The sequence below is a fragment of the Megascapheus bottae genome, chromosome 21 (genome assembly GCF_031878675.1).
Source record: "Megascapheus bottae isolate mThoBot1 chromosome 21, mThoBot2.hap1, whole genome shotgun sequence".
Classification (NCBI taxonomy): Eukaryota; Metazoa; Chordata; class Mammalia; order Rodentia; family Geomyidae; genus Megascapheus; species Megascapheus bottae.
This window is the reverse complement of record NC_143529.1, coordinates 20,117,987-20,140,385: the sequence shown is the minus strand read 5'-3', so window position 1 is coordinate 20,140,385 and position 22,399 is coordinate 20,117,987. Positions and strand designations below refer to the sequence as shown.

Below are 22,399 nucleotides of genomic sequence, written 5' to 3'. Positions count from 1 at the left end.
TTTTTTTTTTTTTTTTTGCCAGTCCTGGGCTTGAGCTCAGGGCCTGAGCACTGTCCTTGGACTTTCTCAAGGCTAGAGCTCTACCACTTGAGCCTCAGCACCACTTCCAGCTTTTTTCTATGTATGTGGTACCGAGGAATCGAACCTGGGTCTTCATGCATGCTAGGCAAGCACTTTAACCGGCCCCGCTATGTTATCTCTTATCTCTTTTGCTGTCCCTTGGTTATCTCATATTGTTACAGTATCTCACTTTGTTACCTGATATATCGGATATATTTGTATTTGGTTATTTGAAATTGGATAGGGAACAGGGGAAAACAAGATGAGGGGTGGGGATTGGGGGAGGGAAATGGGGACCAAGACATGTGAAAGGGTATCAATGTATGGGAATTAATGCACCACCTATCTGGCAAATATCTTGTAACCCTTCTATTTATTACAATAAAAATATATGAAAAAAGTTTCCCTTTTCTTACTTTGGATGTTGAGTCACAAGTCTTCTAATAAATTGATAGTATTTGTCTTTTGAAATTGCTGGCATTCATTTGTTGCCTTACGTTTTGCTCTATTTTAAACCCTGTTGAGTTTAAGTATATAGTCTTTGTGAATATTAACCACTGCATGCATTTATCTAGTTGACAGTATCCCTTGCTCCATTTCTGCCTTCATGCTCATTTCCTGCCTTAGCTACCATCTGTTTTCTCCCTTCACATTAATTTTATTCAACCTGTAAGTGCTATCTTTATAAAGATGTTTAACTCATCTATAAAAATTGTACATATTCATGAGGTAGCATGTTAGGTTTCTGTATACATATATATTATGTAATGTTCAAATCAGGCTAAACTTACCTGTCTTCTTCGATCATTTATTATTCATGTTGAAAACACTCAAAATTGCCTGGAGTTTAGCCTAGTGGTGGGGTGCTTGCCTAGCATGCATAAAGACCTGGGTTTGATTCCTCATTACCACATAAGTAGAAAAACTGGAAGTGGTGCTGTGGCTCAAGTGGTAGACCTCCAGCCTTTAGAAAGCCCAGGGACAGCACTCAGGCCCTGAGTTCAAGTAAAAAAGAAAAACCAAAAGCCATCAAAATCTTTCTTTTAAAGCACTTTGAAATATTCAATGTATAGTCACCATCCTGTGCAATAGCTTCCCAGAAGCCAGTGATCAACCTCCCCCATCCCTGCCTCCTCCTGTTCTTCCAGCCTCTGCCATCCTCACGCTCTCATCAACTTCTGTGAGATCAACTCTTTTAGATTCCACTTATGAGTGATCTCCTACAGGATTTACCTTTCTGTTCATTGCCTTACTTTCCTTATTAAAATGGTCTTTAATTACATCTATGTTGTCTTAAGTGACAGAATTTCATTCTTTTTATAGCTGAATAGTATTTTTTCTATACATTCATAACACATTTACTTTTTTTGGCTGCTTTTCAAATGGCTATTTATTGACATGTTTTAAATTCCAATGTTACATTGATATACTTTTCATTATCTTTTTTCCCTGTGATTTTAGATGTTCTTGTTTTTTAACTGCTCCCAGGAGCTGACATTTTTGATGATTTTCCCCCTTGGGGACAAAGTAAGATATCTATGAATGACAATGGCAGCAGCAGCTTTCACATTTACTTTTTCTATGTATCTATGGATCCTTTAGTTTCCAAATTTAGCATCATTGCAGTATATGTAGGCATGCATTGCAGATGTCTCTTCAATATTCTTGTTTTATTGCCTTTGAACATATGGCCATCATGGCATTCCTCGGTCATACCAGACTGCTGTTTAACTTTGTGAAGCACCTCTTCACCTTTTTTTCATAAGGATGTTGTAAGTTGCATTGCCACCAACAATGCTCATAGGTTTCCTTTCACCTGTGAACTCTTGTTAGTGAATATAATTTTTTGTTATATCCATCTTTATTTTGATAGCTCTTTGTAGTTTTGATTACATTTATCTGAGGATTAGCAATGTCAAAGTTTTTTTTTTTTTTCATATACCATGTTGGCCCTTTGTAGGTCTTTCGAAAAATGTCTATTTCATCATTGCTCATTTTAATTGAGCTATTTTTTCCTATTGATTTTTTTCAGATTCCTTAAATGTTCTGGATATAAACTCCTTATCAGATATACAATCTTTTTTTTTTTTTTGCCAGTCCTGGGCTTGAGCTCAGGGCCTGAGCACTGTCCTTGGACTTTCTCAAGGCTAGAGCTCTGCCACTTGAGCCTCAGCACCACTTCCGGCTTTTTGCTATGTATGTGGTACCGAGGAATCGAACCCAGGTCTTCGTGCATGCTAGGCAAGCACTTTAACCACTAGGCCAAACTCCCGGCCCCCAGATATACAATCTTAAACATATTTCACTTCTGCAGGTTATCTCTGCTGTGCATAAAATCTCATTTGTTTTTGCTTTATTTCCTGTGTATTCTGCATCTTACCCCAAATGTTCCTTTTCCTAATGTCTTAAACTACTCATTTTCCTTATTTTTTTCTTCTAGTAATTTTATAGGTCTTATATTTAAACATTTAATATATTTGGGCTTTTTAAAATAAATGATAAGGATCTAATTTTATTATGCTATTAGTGATCTCCATTTTCCCAGCATTTCCCAATCATTTCAGTTTTCTGAAATCATAAAGAACACTGTGTTAGCAGGGGTGTTGACATCTTTGTTGAAAATCAGAGATGCGTAGAGGTGCTTGTGGTTACTTCTATACATTCTGTTCTTTTGGTGTATGTGTCTGTTTTTAGGACAATACTATCATTTTTTGGCTTATTATATATATATTCCATATTGTATAACAACTTGGTACTGTTATTTAATGCTACCTCCTTCATGAAGCCTTTTCCTCTTTCCTGAATTACACTTGTACAATGCTGCGAATTTATGAAATGGCTAATGTAGTTCTATTAAGGAAAAGCAAAATAGCTTTTAGTGTGTCTTATATACAATTATATGTAATATAGAACTCATTATCTTGGCTTTATAGATGAGAAAATTGAGAGTTATGTTTCCTAAGGCCATAAGGCTAATATAGGAAAAAATCCTGGCCTTAAACTTCAGGGCACTGGATTTAAGTTCAGTGTTCATAACCACAGAACTATCTTGCTTGCTTGCTATACTTGATGACAGTAAGAAGTGGGGAGTTACAGTAATTTAACATCTACACGTGTTAAGTATTTAAACACAGGTACGGTAATCCAGCATTCTTACTATAACCTCATACTACTTCATATTTATTTTGGTCTTTTAATATATATGTAGTATCTGCTTATGTAAAATATTCACTCATTAATGTTTGGAAACTAGATGTGAGCATTGTAAAAAATACGTTGTTTCTATATTGTGGAAAAATAAATACTTGGCATGTATCTGTTAAATAAACTTGTCAATCATCCAGATTATTTTTCCTAATTACCACATGTTCTGTTTGTCACTCTTTGGCATGTTTCATTATCTATACATTTTTTAGTTAATAAGCCTTATGCCTCAGGGCCAAGTATAGACTGTTTATGTGACTTAGACAATAGTAAAGTGTGTATAGAGAAACACCAGGGCAAGAGCCCCAGTCGCTTCGGTCTCTGTATGTATGACCCAAACATGTTTGAAGCCAGAAGATGGACAAGCGCTGTGATTCCTTGCCACCTTGTCATCTCACAACACAGACTCCCTAGCACTGCTAAAGTGAGTCTCCAGGCCTTGAATCCTCTCCCTTATTGTTGCCCAGTAATAGAAACCTGCCTCTTTCTTTATCTTAGTCTCCTTAGCTCACAGCACTACCTTCTGACCTGGTTTAGTCGTCCTTAGTGACCTCGGGCAATTCTGTATTGTGGTTCCCTTTGGGAACATTCCTGCTCAGCTGGATTTTATAGTAATGATTTTACTTCTTTCAGAAGTTAGGTTAAGAAATTTGTACTCCCTTATTAAAGAGATAATTTCACAATGTAATTTGCTTCACAAGCCTCCCACAGCTATGTTAAACAGATGGTTGCCAAACACCAGTTCAAAGTCGATTGCTCTTTATATGAGATAAAAATCCTTGCTTAGAAAATTTGGCAGTATCATCTGGTCGTTTTCCAAAATAGATGCTCAGGCAAATTTCTCTTTACCCCAAATTGGCAAAGTAATTATACCTGGATTAGGCATGGAATAAAAACTATGTCTGATGGTACACATTAGTGCTAACATACGAGTCTTTAACATCATTTTTGTTTCATTAACTGTTAGCTGTCTTTTGATGAGAAGTACATATACGAAGAATTTGGTCACCAGTTAATTCTGGTTCCCACTTTCAGCTGATTCTGAATAACTGACTTTCTGTTACTTCACCCATTCTGAGTTTCAGTCTTATCACCTACAAATTGAAGATAAAATTAAATACTTCAGAGTGGCTATCATAACTAAATCAGTTAATAATGAAGCATACATACAATTTCCCAGCATTTGTTTACCTTTCAATTAACATTCTACTAATGGTGTTGAGTTTGAACAACTCTATGCTTTTTTATTTACTCGTTAAAGTGATTTGCTGTCATAAGTTGTAGGTAATTTATATATGTAAATCATCAACAGGAGTTTAACTACTTATTAGATGACTTGTTGTATGTAAGGATAGGATTGTTTTACCACTGAATCAAGAATATATTTATTTTCAAGACCTTACTGAAGAGTGTGTAGAGTTCAGGAAAAAATACATTAAAGAACTCATTATAATCTTCATAGGAAGAGAAGTTTGCAAACTGAAAACATGTTAACATTTTTCAAAATGAGCCTTGGCTGGTGTGTATATTTTGGTGACAGCACAGGAAAAAAAAATCCAGTAAGTAATTATAGGAAAAAAAGTAGTAAGTAGAGAAGTATAGGCAATGTTCTGGGAAGATGAGGAAAACAGATTGACCAGAAAAGATATGAAAAAGTAAAGGACGAATAGTAAATACACCTGAAGAATAGTATGGGTGGGACAGTGCTATGGCATAGTGGGCAGTCACTGAGGATGTTGAGATGCTACAGTGAACTCTGCTTTAAGATTGTTCTAGAAACTGAATGTCGATGAATTTAGGGAGTAAGGTGTAGCCAAAAACAGAAAAAGAGAACAGTTTCTGAATGCTGTTGAACTGCTGGGAGGTCATAAAGACTTCAAAGTAATTATATTGTCCAAAAGGAAGTACAAAAATGGAATTAGATGAACAATGCTGGGCAAATATGGAATCTTTAGAACTTATTCATTTAAAGGCTGGAACAAGGGAGAGGACATTGTTTATGGCATTTTTTTAAAATTAGACTGAGTAACTCCACATTCTATAGTTGGCATGAATGAGTTGTCTGTCAAAAAACAAACTCCATCCTTAAGCTACGATGAGGTCACTGGATTGGGTAGTAAAGTTGTGTGCTTTGGTGATAAAGATACAGTTGTAAGGTTTCATGAATTGTAGCCGATCTTTAGGCAGTTTATGTTTTGTCCCCTTGTTTTACATATTTCCTTAAGTGGGAGAACACTATGTTTGCATTTTCTTCTGTTAAGATGCTGCTTGTGCAATTTGAAGGTGTGAATTATCTCTATACCAATAATGGATATGAAACAGTCAAAACATGTCCCTTGAAGTCTTGATGTGCCATTACTCCATCAACTGTTGGTTTAGAGGTTAAAATAGATAATAACTAACATATTCCTCAAAATTGCTTACTACCAGTAAGTGATAGCCTGGCAAGAAAGATATAAATTAATGGAAAAACATGAAGGAAGGGAAAGTATTTACTTCAGAGAAATTCTTTAGCAACTAGTTATATTATGTCGATTTATGAGTAGTACATTTTTTCCAAGCCCAAAGCAAATTTACAAATTAGTATATAGATATTTTTGATGGAGTCTGGATCCCATTTTGTTAGAAAGTATTCAGGAGTTCAGCTTATGGAAATTTGAACTCTTTATTTTACCTGGCCAGCCTATACTTCAATTCCTGGTAACCTTTTTAACTGGATAGACATAATTTGAATGAAAGAAGTGATTGTACATGACTTATTTTTGCCACAAATGTAACACTAGTGTCAGTTACTTGTTTACTTAAAGAGCCTGTAGCATGTCAAGGGCAGATTGAGAGGCAGAGGATCTTGAGTTTATATTAAGCTAATATTTACTAAGATGTTCCTATGTGTTTACTTATTACATTACCTAGAATCTACTTGTTCTGGGTGTCAAATGAAACAGGATATGTACTTTATAAAACTTATATAGATCACTATAATTATTATTAAAAGGAAATTCATCTACAAGAAATTAAATTACCTACCTAGTTATTCTCAGTATATGAAATGTTTTTTGTTGTTTTGTTATTGTTCATCTATTTGTTTTCTTTCTTATGTTATTTTTTTAATTTTTTATTGTAATTAATAAAAGGGTTACATGATATTTGCCAGATAGAAGGTGCATTAATTCATATACATTATAATACCCTTTCACATGTCTTGGTCCCCATTACCCTCCCCCCTACCCCCCAGCCATCTTGGTTTTCCCCCCTTCCCTATCAAATTTCAAATAACCAAATACAAATAAATTCAATATATCAGATAACAAAGTGAGATACTGTAACAATATAAGATACCCAAGGGACAGCAAAGGAGATGAGAGATAACAGTACATTAAGGACAACAATCATTCGTTATATGGCTTTTGTTTCAATATCCTGGAGGTCCTTTCGATTAGCTTCATACTATATGGCCTTATGTATCAAGATGTTGCTCTATTGCAGATCTCAGCTAGTAGAGCCCAAGGTTTCTACTGATTATGACGATTGAGGGAAACCATTGAGCCTAAGTTCCTTCTACCAGTGCTAGGGCTTGAACTCAGAGCCTGGGCACTGTATTTGAACCACAGAATGACTTCAAGCTTTTTCTGTGCACGTGGTATGGAGGACTCAGGGCTTTGCATGCTAGGTGAGTAATGTACCACTAGGCCATGATCCTGGCCTTCCTTTCTTATTTTAGATGGTACAGGTTGCCCGAGTCCTTATAAAGCAAGTTTCAGTAGTCCAACAACTAGCTGACAGGAAGACAGGAAAAGACTGTTTTCCTGCCTTTAGGTACAGAAGAAAACATACTACAGTTCTTGGAATCAGAGCAAGAATTCAGAATTTGTGGGGTTTTGATCTGAAGTTATTCCAATAGATGTAATAAAGACAAAATCTAGCCATATTTCTGGAAATGAGGAAAGGGGAGGAGCATACAAGGTCATGCAAGTAGACTGAAGGTGCTACTCACAAAAGGCTCAGCTGCACTTCAGTGTCATTGGTGTCTGCATTTGTCCAACCCCCTGTAAAACAAGCACTTAAGAATGCTGGGAGGAACCCAACATTCATGCCACTTCATGTGCCATTAACAAGAACAAAGGATTTATATGAAATTTTGTTGAGGAATTTTTTAAATTGCTAATATAAAGGTGGTATACAGAGGGGTTACAGTTTCATAAAACAGGTAATGAGTACAATTCTTTTCAGACAATGTCACACCTTCCTTCACTGTCTAACCTAAAAAAAAAAAAATATGTAAGCTTGGCACCATTGTTTCACACCTATACTCAGGAGGGTGAGATTTAAAGGTACTGGTTTGAAAACCAGGCAGGAAAGTCCATGAGAGTCTTATTTTCAATTAACTAGCAAAAACCCAGAGGTGGAACTGTGGAGTGCTTGAAAATAAAAGCTAAGGGACAGTGTTGAGGCCCTAAGATCAATTCTTAGTACTGGCACATATACTCAAAGACGGATGACTGCATATACTTTAAGATACTTTGGTTATGATTTTTATTTTGCTTAGACTATTAGAAGAGTTTGGAAAATAATGGTAGTTTCCATTAAAGTTTTGAAGGTGGTTTGTTTTTCTAACATTATATAAATAACTGCTAGTCTAGTAGCACAGATTTGATCACACTTGATGTTTCATTTCCAAACTTTCAAGAAGATAGAATTGTATAGAAGGAGCTTCATCAGATTAGACAGGCATTGACTCAGTGAGCCTAATATCATTTTAGATATGTGGCATAGACTGTTTGACATTGATGTTTCTAAGGTTTAAAACCCGTAAGTGCCCACTCAAGTTCTCACATAACAGAAACCAAAAAGTCTACTACCTATACATGACACTTGAAAAAAAAAAATGAAATCCCTAACGTGGCAAGAATGGCATGTCCTTTCAGCCTTGTTGTTATCATTTTGCCAGTCCTGGACTTGAACTCAGGGCCTAGGCACTGAGCACATGAGCTTCTTTTGATCAAGGATAGTGCTCTACCACTTAAGACACAGTGCTACTTCAGGCCTTTTCTATATATGTGGTACTAAGGAATCCATTGAGCCCAGGTTGTCATGGATGATAGGCAGGCACCGTACCTTTAAGCTACATACTCAGCCCCTTTCAGCCTTTTATCTCAGCACTGTGAAAGAAATATTACTTGAACTTATTCCCATTAAAAATGAAAAACTCTGGGCTGGGAGTTTGACCTAGTGGTTGAGTATTTGCCTAGTATGCACAAAGACCCAGGTTTGAGTCCTCAGTACCACATACATAGAAAAAAGCCCGAAGCAGTTCTGAGGCTCAAGTGGTAAGCTCTAGCCTTGAGAAAGTCCAAGGACAGTGCTCAGGATCTGAGCTCAAGCCCAGCACTGGCAAAAAAAAAAAAAAAAGGAAAAAAGAAAAACGTGGGGAAAATAAACTGGGAACTGGTACCTTAATTTTAGCTTCTGAGGGGGGGCTGAGATCTGGAGGGGACTGTGTTTTGAAGCTACCCAGACAGAAAATTCTGGGAGTTTCCATCTCTAAAATAACCAGCTAAAACCTAGATTTGGGAAATGGTTAGAGTACCAGCTATGAGCAAGAAAATCAAATACAAGCTTAAGATCAGTCTCTTATACATACATATGGGAAGAGCTAAGATGTGACTGAACTTGCAAGCATAAGAGATTGAATTTGAACTCTAGTACTGCAGAGCTGGAGGGAGCGAGGGAGGAAGGGGAGAGAGAAAGGGAGAGAGAGGAAAGATAGAATAAAGTAATGAAAAATATGAAAGATTTGAGAAACAATCACTAATTTGACAAAAGTAATCTATAAAACTTGTTTCATACTTTGTGATGAAAAATTATCCTTTTATGTAGAGAAAAAGAATGTTAATCACCTTGCATTTTCATTATTAAAACTTGATTGATTTGTGAGTTACTAAAACTGTCACACTAATGATAAATTTTTAGGTGATAAAAAGTTTAGTTTGAGTAACAAAAACATTTTAATAGCTATAAGTTTGGATATAGTTACTGTATTTGTTCTCTCTCTCTCTCTCTCTCTCTCTCTCTCTCTCTCTCTCTCTCTCTCTCGCACACACACACACACACACAGCTCTATGATGTGAACTCAGGTCCTTGTGCTTGCAAACCAGATACTATACAACTAGAACCACGCCCTCAGCCAAAATACTGTTGCTGTTAAGCCATTCTTTCTTACTAGTGTACATTAATGTGTGTAAACGTCAATTCATATTACAGAAATGAGCCTGAAAAATTGAGAAATGTACTAGAAAAGTGTATGTGTGTATATGCATGTGTGTCCTTATATTTCAGAACTGGGCTTGAACTCAAAGTCTTGTACTCTTTTTCACTCATGGCTAGGCTGGCATTCTACCATTTAAGCTATACCTCTAGTCCATTACAATAGTTTGTTTATGCATGTGACTATTATAAAATTCACTTTATATTAAAATACATTATACTATTTACTGTATTAGGAAGGACTAGGACCCACACTCAAATGATGAACATGCTATTCTCTGAATCACTAGAAATAATTCAGCATACTATAACTGTCATTTCTTTTTTATCTTAGTTCTAACACAAATAACCATCTTTTTTCTATATTGGCTTATATGTCGGGGTCCTTCGTCCCTGGTCCCTTTTGACTAATAGGAGGGATGGTGAAAAACACACCCTGATGAGTCCAAGCCGCAAAAGGAGGGCCCACTGTCCTCCTGCACTCAGCCTTCCTTCCCCGGAACACGAACAGAGATGCCACGCAGCTTCATCAAGGCAGGAAAATCTCTCTCCAAAAAACCCCCTCCTGAGGAAGTCCCTCCAGCTAATATACCCTCACTCTAGGTCCCAGCAGAGTGAAACAGTAACACATTTGTAATCAATGGTAATCAAGTCTTGCACCCTGCCTCTTGCACCTTGCCTTGTCTCAGCAGAAAGTTATTAGACATGGTGTTACTTGGCCCCCAACGTCTCCCCTATCATTTAGAAAAAAGACAAAACCTAGGATATGTGGGGCTACCCCTATATCAGATCAACTGTGCCTGTCTTAGGTGTCTCCAAGCTCGCTAGTCTTCTTAACCGTCATGGGATCACCAAGTCCTTTTTACTTGGATCCTGTCTTAGGTTGATAGGCTAACAGCTGGGACTTGACCGTCTTTGACTACCAGCCGTCCATTTAAGCAAATCAGACCTGAGAGGATGCACCTATTTCCATGGGAGCAGATGCCTGTCGCATTAGCATTCACTTTCTGTGTTGACTTTGTAGGCAAGCAATATACATATTACAATTATAGCACATAAAAATAAATCCAAACCAATCAATCCTGCCCATCTTTGATCAAGTCCCAAAATAGTCTTAACCAATCACCCAAAGTTAGAATATTAACATGTGTCATTTGTGCACATAATTCCAGTCCTCACATGCTGATTAATGGCTTATTCAAAGCACTCTCTGTAGGAAGCGCAGTGGCAAGGGCAATACTCGCAGCCATAATGGCAGTTACAGATGTGACAATGGCCACCACCACGGCCAGGAAAATACCAAAGTCTCCTCTACTGATAAGTGGGAAAGCCTTTTCCTCAGCCTGTACAGGCACTAGTATATACTGAGGGGCTCTGACTACAACAGCCAGAGAAAACAGGGAAGCATTCCAACATCGACTAAGAAAAATTAATAATTTGAGATTGAAACCAATAGAAAAAGCAAAGACTATCACACAAGCCATAGTGAATAGCAGGGCAATGGAAAAATTAGAAGAACCTTCCAATTCCCACCCTCTTTTTGTTTTAAACTACTGTCCTATCTCACCTTCCAAAAATGACTCTGGTCCCTTCATTTTAAGGGGGTTATGGATGAAGATCCATTTTCTGTAACTTCTTCAAGCTGTCTTGGGGCACTGTCTCTATATTTTGCCAGGGACCCTAAAAATCTTTAGCCTGTTTTCAAATATGGGCGGTGGCTCCCTATTTTGCAATTCTGCACCAGAGCACAGGCTTTCTAAATCACTATCACTTAATTCTTTCTCTTAAGTATTTTTCCAAGAGTCTCGGCCCTTCTTTTCACCTGTTCTTAAACTGTTTACTCCTGTATACGTTGCCATAGTTTAGACTTAGATTTACCCAATTGCCTTTGTTTTTCAAGTATAAGTTTATCTATTATTTAGCATGCTACTCGCGCAAAATTAGTATCGGTTGTTCCGGTCTGAACCCATTCAGGTTCTATTCTAAAATCCCTTTCACACACATTCATACTCGTGCAAAATATTGGTCATTCCGGTCTGAACCCATTTCAGTTCTATTCTAAAATGCTTTCACACACACATTTATACTTGCACAAAATATTGGTCGTTCTGGCCTGAACCCATTTCAGTTCTGTATCAGTTCCGGTCTGAAACCATTTTGGTTTTATTCTAAAATCCCTTATTCCGGTTCTTTTTCCGAACCCCTTATTGCCTCGCTCTTATACTGCTCTGACCAGAGACTCCCGCAAGGTTCCTCAGTTTCCCTACCATGCCTAAGTGAACTGCGCTTCAGAGGTGATCTGGGAATGATTATTGCCTCACCCTCCACGAGGTTCCTCAGTTTCCCCACCATGCCAAAGTGACCTGCGCTTCGGAGGCAGACTGGGAATGATTATTAAAGTCTTTTACTGTTAAAACACCTAGCTGTTTCTGCTGTGTTTGTCTCTCCATTTGACACAGCTTCGGCTTCTTTGCCTTTTTTCTCCTTAGCTTTTTTCCCCAATTTCTTTTGCCTTTTTTTATGTTTTTTTTTTTCTTTTTCTTTGTGAATAACTTTAATTTGTATTTTCCTTTCAGGTTTCTCTTGTTTTTCAGTCTTTGAGTTTTTCTTCTTTGACTTTTGCAGGTAGTTGCTTCTCTTTCTCTTGTTTACCACCTTTTTTTCTTTTTCTTTGTCTTTCTCTTTGTCCCTCTCATTTCTCCTTGTCTTTCTCCCTGTCTTTTTCTTTTTCCCTGTGAGCAACTTCAGTCTGCATTTTCCCTTCAGGTTTCCCGGGCCCTTCCGTCTCTCCTTTTCCTTATTCTTTGTGCCTTTCAGGTTTCTCTGGTTTTTCAGTCTTTCCTCTATGTATCTCTCGCCTGGCTCAACTTGCCGTCATGCCCCTTTTGTGCCCTATTTCGTGTCTCTTTCATGCCCCACATTGGGCACCAACCAGGTCCCTCTCGACTAGTAGGAGGGATGGGGAAAAACACACCCCAACGAGTCCAAGCCCCGAGAGGAGAGGGCCCACTGTCCTCTCACACTCAGCCTTCCTTCCCCGGAGCACGAACAGAGATGCCACGAAGCTTCATCAAGGCAGGAAAATCTCTCTCCACAAACCCCGCTCCTGAGGAAGTCCCTCCAGCTAATATACCCTCACTCTAGGTCCCAGCAGAGAGTGATAAACAATAACACATTTGTAACCAATCATAAACAAGTCTTGTGTCCTGCCTCTTGCGCCTTGCCTTGTCTCAGCAGAAAGTTATTAGACATGGCATTACTCGGCCCCCAACACTTATATTCTTTTAAGAATATAAACTTCTGACAAGTATGTTTATATGAGATCAAGTGTAAATAATACTTTTTCCCATGACTATTATAATTTTTTATATCTATGAATGGATTATTAGACTACATTGAGCAATCAGTAGCTTTACACACACACACACACACACGCACACGCACACACAATCTTGAGGGTAGAAAACTTTCTTAAAGAAAAATATTGAACCAAGAATTTATAATGGAAAACTTTAAAATGAATATATGCATATGCATGCATACATGATAGAAAATACCCTTGAGTAAGAATGATAAACACATAATATTTACAAACCAAAGCAATACAATACTAATTTCATTAGTATAGGTTAAATATCTTTTATTGGAAACTTTTTGGATTTTAAATTTAGATTTTTTTAGTATACTCCTAATTACATCATAAAAATATAATATGTATAGCCTGAAAGTAATTTTACACAATATTTTCATTGTACTTGCATTTAAAAATACGATTTTATTGTTATTTTGAATGTGTGTACTGAGATCTACCATTTCACAATTCAGGTAATGTGTACATTTCCCTTTTCTGCCTGCATTTTGACTACAACTTATCAAATTAATGCACATGCTCAAAACACTTTTCAGAATTTTAGATAAGGGATATACAACCTGCATATAAAGAAGATTCAAATTCAAAGAAAAGACTTGTAGCCTAGCAAAAAAACTAGACAAATAACTTTGACTTTGATATTTAAGTGTACAAAGAAGTGGTCAATTTTACTCACAATTTTTAAAAGCACATTAAAAAATGTAGTTAAATGACAATTTTCACATTGAGAGTACTTTCATGACAAGGAAGAAATAATCTTAGATACCTAATGATTGTCCAATGAAAACTGTATTTGAAAGGTGTGGTCGTGATTTCACTTGAGATGGCACTGTGAACCTACTATATACTTTATTCTTTGAATTTAGAAAACAAATTTAGAGGAATATATAAACTTGTAATAAAAATCTATTCATTGACTTGTTAATCAATGACTTGTTAATCAAGAACTTGAAGATTATACTCTATGTTAAAGGATCTTCACAAAAATCTTATAAAATATACGTAGTATATATATAGCACTCCATGTATACAAAAAAAAATTTAGGTGAGCATGTTTTCTATTTTCATTCATTTCATGGTCCCATTAACTCTAGGAGGCAGGTATTGTTATCATCTGTACTTCATGGAGGATGTAAAGAACTTAAGTTCTTTTAAATGCTTGCAAAGTTAAGGACTCTCACCCTTACTCAGTAAATTCTTCTGCTCAAACTTAATTCAAAAATCTGAATTTATCTCCACTTTGCAAATGAAATATGTAAGTCAAGGTTAAATAATTAGTTCAGGCTTACTCTCCCTGGGTCTTGCTACAGGGACTCTGAGGAGGTCAGGAAACAAGCCAATTTGATAGCACTGCTTGTCCTGAGAAGTGCTAGTGACAAATTAGAGTATGTGTAGTTTCTCCAAGAAAAATACTTGCAGTGAAAAAAATGTCCTTTCCATGAAAATGGTTCCACTAATCAAGTTGTACTAAGTAATGTGTTTTATTCTGCAACTTGGACAGGACTTCATGAGAAATTTGTAAGATCCCTGTGTTTAAAAACTACTATTAACTTAAAGCTTTATGAAAAGACTCTGTCAGAAAGCCAGAATGAGGGTTGTACTAACAGAATTCCAAGTTTTCTGTGGGATGATCCAAAAACAGCAAACAGAGGACTTTAAATTTCTCAATAGTCACAAGTGTATACATGCATACTATGCCATTCCTGTCACCAGCTCCTTTTTTGTGTGCATAGATGGGAGATATACTTCAATTTGCGAACTCATGTGTTCCATGGAGAATTCATTTTTCTTTTTTTTAATCTGAGACAAAAAGGGAGAGTTAATTTTAGAGTGTGTGAGGTCTGTGCACTTTACCTTGCATTTATACAGGTCTTGAATGTTCATGTGTAGTCTGATAGTATCCCTTCATATGTGAAAGGCACTTGTGGGATTAAGATAGTGATTTATTTCTCTTGATTTTCTTGAAAGCAGGTTTATACAGGCACTAAGATATGAAACAATATGAAGTAAATAGAGATGATTGTTACATTAAAAAGAGGCATGGCTCTGTGGGTTAGGCAATATTTAACCTTGTGTCTCACTCTTAGTGGCCTTAATAACTAACCCAAAAGCCAATGTGAGAATTACATTAAGACTTACTCAAAAAGAGAAAGTAATTGAGTTAAACAAATGAATGTGTCTACGCAGAAATCGAGTCAGTCTGATTGTCTAAAGCTTTGCTGAGCAAAGCTTCAATGAAACACCATAAGGCAAGGTGTGGATCAATGTGGTCTTGATGGACAGTGTACTATTTGATGTATCATTTGCATCAATCTCATGTCATGACAATGCATAGGAAAGAGATGGATGTAATAGTACTTCGTTAGCATGTACTTAATGTTTCTTTTTTTTAAAAATTACAGCAAATTCAGTAAAGCTAGAAATGCAGAGTGATGAAGAGTGTGACAGGAAACCCCTGAGCCGTGAAGATGAGATCAGGGGCCATGATGAGGGTAGCAGCCTAGAAGAGCCCCTAATTGAGAACAGCGAGGTGGCTGACAACAGGAAAGTCCAGGAGCTTCAAGGCGAGGGAGGAATCCGGCTTCCGAATGGTAAACTGAAATGTGACGTCTGTGGCATGGTTTGCATTGGGCCCAATGTGCTTATGGTACATAAAAGGAGTCATACTGGTAAGCAGCTGAAAGAATAACCTGATGACTGCCTGTGACATCTGATGTTGATATTACCTGACATCTATTCTCTTTCCTTTTTATTCAGGGATAGCAATGGTGAAACTCCCTTTTCAGAATTCTGCTAGTATTGGATTGCTGAAAAGCAGAGTTAGGCTGGGTCTTGACTTCCAGCTTTCAAATCTGAATAGCATATCAGAAGAGAAGTTTAGGATTCGGTTTCCACAGTTCTCAATATAGTAATAATACAATAAGGGTTCAAAAGGTAGAGGAGGATTTCATTGGGTAATTGAATCTTTTTTTATTTCCATACATATTTTACCATACCCAAGGGTAGATAATTTAGTTTGCTCTCTTAGATTTTATACTACAAAATGGCACTCACACATTTATATATGGGTGAGTCATTTTCTGTGTATCTTGTTAACTCCTTGAAATAGGATTTCCAGTCAGCCCTTGACTACTCCAGTTCTCTGTAATAGGCCAGTCCTCTCTTTAGTTAGGGGTGTTGCTCTCTTCCCCAAATTTTCAGTTTTAAGCCCTGTTCAGATATGTAGGTTCATATATGACAAAGATTGGCAGGTATGTAGGTAGCTTGTGTAATATAGAATTGGTTAAGTGGTAATACCCTCAGATTTATTTAACTTAGCCTTCTTGTATTTTTTCATATGAAAATCACACAATAATAAGAAAACCTTATTTAAGTAGCTTCAAATTCCTTGCCAGTTTTTTTAAACATAGATGAGATTATGGGAAGATAGCTGATTCTTTAAAATGTCCCAATTTTATGTAACATAGGAATTTAAAGGTAATGCAGACTTAACTATAATATAAATTTTTGTCATAGACCAAAATATTAACCACTAATATGTCAGTGGCTGAAAAGGTAATAGTCTTGAAAGTAGAAAAAAAAAAGAATTCTTGAAAGAGTGATAAATTAAGGGACATTATTTAAAAGTTCACTTCTCTAAATAACCAGTGTAACTCTTTCATCCTTGAAAATGAAAATATATGTTATATCAATGTATTTTTTGTTTAATTCATACATGAAGAAAGAGTCAAGTAATTAGTCCATTTACATTACCTAGTTACCTATCTTCAGATGCGGGTGAAGCTAGAACCAGCATACCCTGATTCATACACTGATTTTGTTTGAACATAGCATAAGTTATCAGTAACTTATTATGAGTCATCATTATAAATTAAGGGTGCTATTTTCTAAAATTACAAGGATGAATCTCACATTAAAATCAGTGTTAGGCACCATGCCTCCTGTTTCCTGACTCTCCAGTAGTCACCATCAAATCCCTCTTCAGCTCTCCATTTGAGTTGATCAGTTTTGTTAGGATTGTTTTTCTGGTCTTTGTTTTACTACCATCATGGCTTAGTTTTCTAATATGATTAAGTGTATTCTAGGCTGCAAGTTTACTGGGGACAAGAGTCCTCTGACAGTCAGTTGCTGGCTTGCTAATAAAGACTCCTGACTCAAGCTCTCAAAAAAAAAATCAGTGTTACTCAAAATCACCCAATTTTTATTATATGCACACATATATCACACACACATAACCATACAGCCAACTATATTTTCACTTTTGTTTTAGTTTGAATCGTCTTATTTAAATGGTACCATATTTATTAAACATGTATGTCATTAGTACAATTTTTTCCTTTGAGTTATTAAGTATCTTAGGGAAAGGTTGAATGATCAGGCTTTGATATGTATGTCATATAAAAGGAAAGACTAACGTGTAAACCTACTACTTAGGTCGTAAGGAAGATAAAATTTAAGTTTTGCTATTTTATAGGAATAGAAAAGGAAACATTTTCAAATTACAAATCTTAGTTTTTGCCTGTGCTCATAAAATAATGCTATGAGTCACTAAATTTTTTTCACAGAATTTTTTTAGGTCAGTGTTGAGGAAGATAAGAAGATCTTATTCACATGTGTAACTTTCCACTAAATTACTTAAAAAAAAATCCATCTAGTTACCTTCCAGTTCAATTGTATAGTGTTAATTTCAAGGTTAAAGTGTATACTAAAAGCTATTTGGGGGATGTTTTTAATAAACCTTTTATGTTCTTAGTTGAGAAAAATTCAAAGAAGCAAAGTATACTTTTGTGAAAAAAAATAGGTTAATCAGTATTTCACTGTCTGTACTGACCTTCTTGAGAATTGTTAGTTTGCAAATACAATAATTATGTTCTTGCTCTACTCTCTGCTTGATATTTTTATTACTGAAGTAGGGTTGAATATTTTTAATACTTAAAATGGCCTAATTGGCATGGAACATTTTTATAAATAGTTACAAAGATTTCCAAAACTTCTAAGAATATAAATCTTCATCAACTCAGAAAGGCAAAGACAATGAGCAAAACAAACTTAAAGTATACTTGCAATATTATCACTGTGAGTGTTTACTAGACTATTATGCGAATTATTGCACATTCATCGGGTCTAGGAAATTTTTTAAAGTTAATGAACTCTTCATGGAGGAGCATGAGATACCTATCAAGCTTCCTTGAACTTGAAATTTTTGATGTTATATTTTAGAAAACCCATTTTACAGGTCTGAGTGAGTTCTGACTTTTTGAACTTAATTTTAGTCCTATTTGAGAACCTAAGGGTTATTTGTGTTTCTTTAAACTAGGTTAAGGAGTATATAGTTAGAATCTAGTCACTAACAAATTGTTTTTTGTAAGACCATCAACTACTACCTTTATTTTCTCACTTTTGACTTAAATCCTTATGAAGCCTTGAGAAATATTTTTGGAGTGTTTTTAGGTCATGAAATACTAAAATCAAACTGGCAATGAGAAAAGAGGTACACAATTAAATTTACTTTAATAAATTTAGAGTATTTATTAATAAATCTGGAGTATCAAATAATAGTCACTTTTTCTTCTTTCTCTTTCATACTCTACTAAAGTGCCAATAACAGTACCTTATTAATGAATGGGTGTTATTTCTTTGGCATTGCTTCTAGAGTAAGAAATCAGGTAATATTGTCATCGGATACTCCAGGCACTCTTCACTGGGAATATAGGGTAAAGGAAACAAGTAGGGGTAATAAATCCATTCAAGCATGAGCATGAATGGATAAGAGCACTTCAAGTGTAGAAAAATCCTTAAGTTTGCTCCTCTTTGGGATTGAGTAATCACATTTTTGTGACTAAATTTTGAGCACTGTGTATTTCCCATTGTAGTATTATGAAGCCATTCTCTTGATCCCAAGGCCATCTGGAAAAGTCCTTAGGATTTTGTATATTAGTAGATGATTGTCCTCCCTATCACAAGAACACCATCCATCTTTTATTTATGAAGGCAAGTTCGTGTAGATGTATTTGTGTTTCATTGGAATATGTAAACATTTTAAATATTCTAAATGTTTTAAACTATGTATTTACAAAAATATGTAAACCATTGAACTATAATGTATTTCATAGTAAAAATGGCACATAAATTCACCCAGTAGTAAACATGATGTATAAATTCATCCAGGATGTAACTACGAATGGATGAGTAGATTGGAAGACTGGGTTTTAGAAAGCACAATAAGACTGGAAATGCAGCAGGCCATGACCGTCTTACTGTTCGCCTACAGTTGTTATTCTAGACTTCTGCATCCACTGGTAGGAAGACTAGCTGCCCCACATAACAACAACGTCATAGATTCTTACATTGGATTAATCCATAATATTATTAGTGTAGGTTATAATAGTGTTGACATTTCTTTTATTTCAATATTTTTGAAAATGCTTTGTTTCATATCAAATTTAAACTGACCAAAAGCGCAAACTTATTTGGCCTATTTTGTTTAAACACCAAATTATTGAGGTGTGTTGTGTAAAATTCTATAAACAACATATAGATTTTTGTATATGCACTATGTATTTGTAAATGGAGTTAACTTTTCTTTACTTAAATACCAGGTAGTTTTACATACATCTCTGTAATTTCCAAGTCATGGAATATCCCCTAATTAGGATAAAAGGATTCCTATTGTCTTTCAAAATATGAGCTAATTAATTTACATCTTTTTTGTTATGAAGCAGACACGATGTGTTTACTGTATTTGGAGTATTTCTGAAATATACGTATACTTCAAAAAGTTTTAGGTCATCTTCTGCTTTCATTCTTGTTCCGATAATTGGCAATATTGAAAATGTCACTATAATTTCAGCTGCTCTGTTGTTGAAAATAATTTCTTAAATCTGTATTATTGAAATGGTCATTATCATGTTATTCAATATAAAAAGTCTTTTTAAGAATACTGAAATTGATGTTACCATAAAATCAGGATCATTATATAGCTTGTATCCGCAAGAATATCATAATCCCCATCAAAGCCCTGTCTGGCTGAAGCCAAGGTGCCTTGCTATGAGTGCTTTTTGTCTCATCAGTGGAGGAGCCTCATGGGAACTTACAGAGGCCTCCAGACCTCCATACCATGAGTTGGACACTCAGCATCCCATGGCAAGTTTGGGAAGGAGATAATTATAACTTTTGAAAGTTATGCTGTGAAAAAGTAGCTTGAGTCTTGCCTCAAGTGTGAAAATCATGAGGTCAAACCTCAGTTTCACTTCTCACAAGCATGTTATGCTGTTATTTTATTGGAGGAAACAAATAGAAATGCAAAGGATCAAATTATGTTTGTTTTTATGGGAGTGAAATGGGAAAAAAATAAGTAAACTACAACCATTAGATTTTTAGTGTAGAGCCTCAAGATCTCACTTGGCTTTTTCTCTAATAGGGTGCTCTACTGCTTGAGTTATACCGTCAGTTTCAACATTTTTCTGGTTAATTGGAGATGAGCCTTTTGTCTACTTGGGCTAGCTCCAAAGTTTATCCTCCAGAGTAGCTAAGATTACAGATGTGAAGCACCAGCCACCTGCCTCAACCATCAACTTTCACTGTTTAATGAGACTTCATATGACAGTTTTTAAATTTTGTTAAATGAATCAAACTAGTTAAATGCAATACTCTTTAATGATTTTTTAACTTTTTGCATTATTATAAAATCTTTTTTTTTGTCAGTCATGGGGCTTAAACTCAGGGCCTGCACATTGTCCCTTAGCTCATCAGCTCAAGGCCCTAACCCTTGAGCCACAGCATTGTTTCCAGTTTTCTTCTGGTTAATTGGAGATAAAAGTCTCAAGAACTTTAGTGCCTGGACTGGCTTTGAACAGTGATCCTCAGAGCTCAGCCTCCTGAGTAGGTAGGATTAGAAGCGTGAGCTACCACCACACATACCCTTATAGAACTTCTTGCAACATTTTAAGGAAAAACCTTAAATCCTATCACCCATTATTTTCTTTTAATGTGTAAGTCATTAACTTCTAAAAGGAGTACTACACAATTTGAGATACACATGATTTATCTTTTTTTTTTCAAATTTCCCTCCTGTTTTTTTTTTTTTTTTTTTTTTTTGCCAGTCCTTGGCTTGGGCTCAGGGCTTGAGCACTGTCCTTGGGCTTTCTCAAGGCTAGAGCTCTACCACTTGAGCCTCAGACCACTTCTGGCTTTTTGCTATGTATGTGGGGTACCGAGGAATTGAACCCGGGTCTTCGTGAATGCTAGGCAAGTACTCTACCACTAGGCCAAACTCCCGGCCCCCCTCCTGTTTTTAACAAAGCTAGATGACAGAACTTTCAGTAGATGTCTGCTAGAAAATGACTATAGTCATGTCTTTATGGTGAGGTCTAACTTTCTTTAATAAGAGTCAATGTGTTTGAAGTGTAGTGTAGCAAAGGCCAAACAATATATTGAGTTTCTGTTCGTCATTATTATTATAAATGTTTCAGCTAAGAACAATTCAGATTCAATTATTTGAAACACTATTGTTATTATGGTCGTCATCTAACCTCAAGAAAATATTCAGTTCAATCAAAAGAGAGTTGTTTCCATTCTTATTTTTATTCTAAACTTCATTTATTCAATTATTTCATTTATTCATTTATTGCCTATTTCTGTCCTCAGTGAAAGACAAAGTTAATGTAAGAATATTTTCTCCATGATTTAATAATGCTACCAGTTTGGGCTTAGTTGACTGTTTTACTGCTTCGTTCCATACATGTTCTTATGTTTGATGACATTAGCTAGCTAATGGAAATACACTGTTAATCAGACTACCAGTATAGACTAAACTGTTAATTCAGACTTCTACAATTATAGCACTATTAGTATAAGGGAGAAATGAGAAAGTATTAAGCATGTGATTGTCATAAAGAATATATCAGAAATGAATGGATGAAAATTTTTTCTTTGAAATTTTATCCTACTATATCAGGAAATTTTCCAAAAAGTTTCACTGTTGAATCAAGAGATGGTGTAATGTTTAGGGATGTTATAATGGCCCTTCATTTGTTATGCCTGTGTGGGCTCCTTTTCCTTAACAGCTGAATGAAACAGACTGATTATTCCATTCAGTATAAATTTTTCATGAATTTTAAAGAGAGAACATGGTAAAATAAAAGGAACAAAATTTTATATTCAAACTGATCAAGTTCATTTCTCAGCAAGAACACTCATTAGCTCTGTGGTCCTTATCAGTTTCTTTGATGTATGAATTTTTTATTTAGAAATGGAAATTAAAATATCTTATTATTAATGTCATCACAAGAGTTGAAATAATGCATATGAGGCAACCTGAAAGATAGTGAAGTGATTGTGCCTAGGTATTCAACTGCTGGTAAATACTAGTGTTTTTCATTGAAATTAACAGCAGGAATCATTGTCAAGTTTATGTGAAATGGACAAATGACTGCCTGACCTAAAACTAGAGACACTGGCAAAGTATAATCTAGAAGATCAGTGGTCAGAAGACTTATGGAG

General features: G+C 35.7%; 1 protein-coding gene across 1 annotated transcript in view; it reads left to right on the top strand.

The window, feature by feature from the left end:
* The window catches only part of Ikzf2 (IKAROS family zinc finger 2), a 146,553-nt gene that overhangs the window by 79,265 nt on the left and 44,889 nt on the right, over positions 1-22,399 (top strand). Inside the window, exon 3 of the mRNA XM_090354755.1 lies at positions 15,301-15,567. Within this exon, the coding sequence (XP_090210881.1) occupies positions 15,301-15,567 (267 nt within the window). The remainder of the gene's footprint in view (positions 1-15,300; positions 15,568-22,399) is intronic.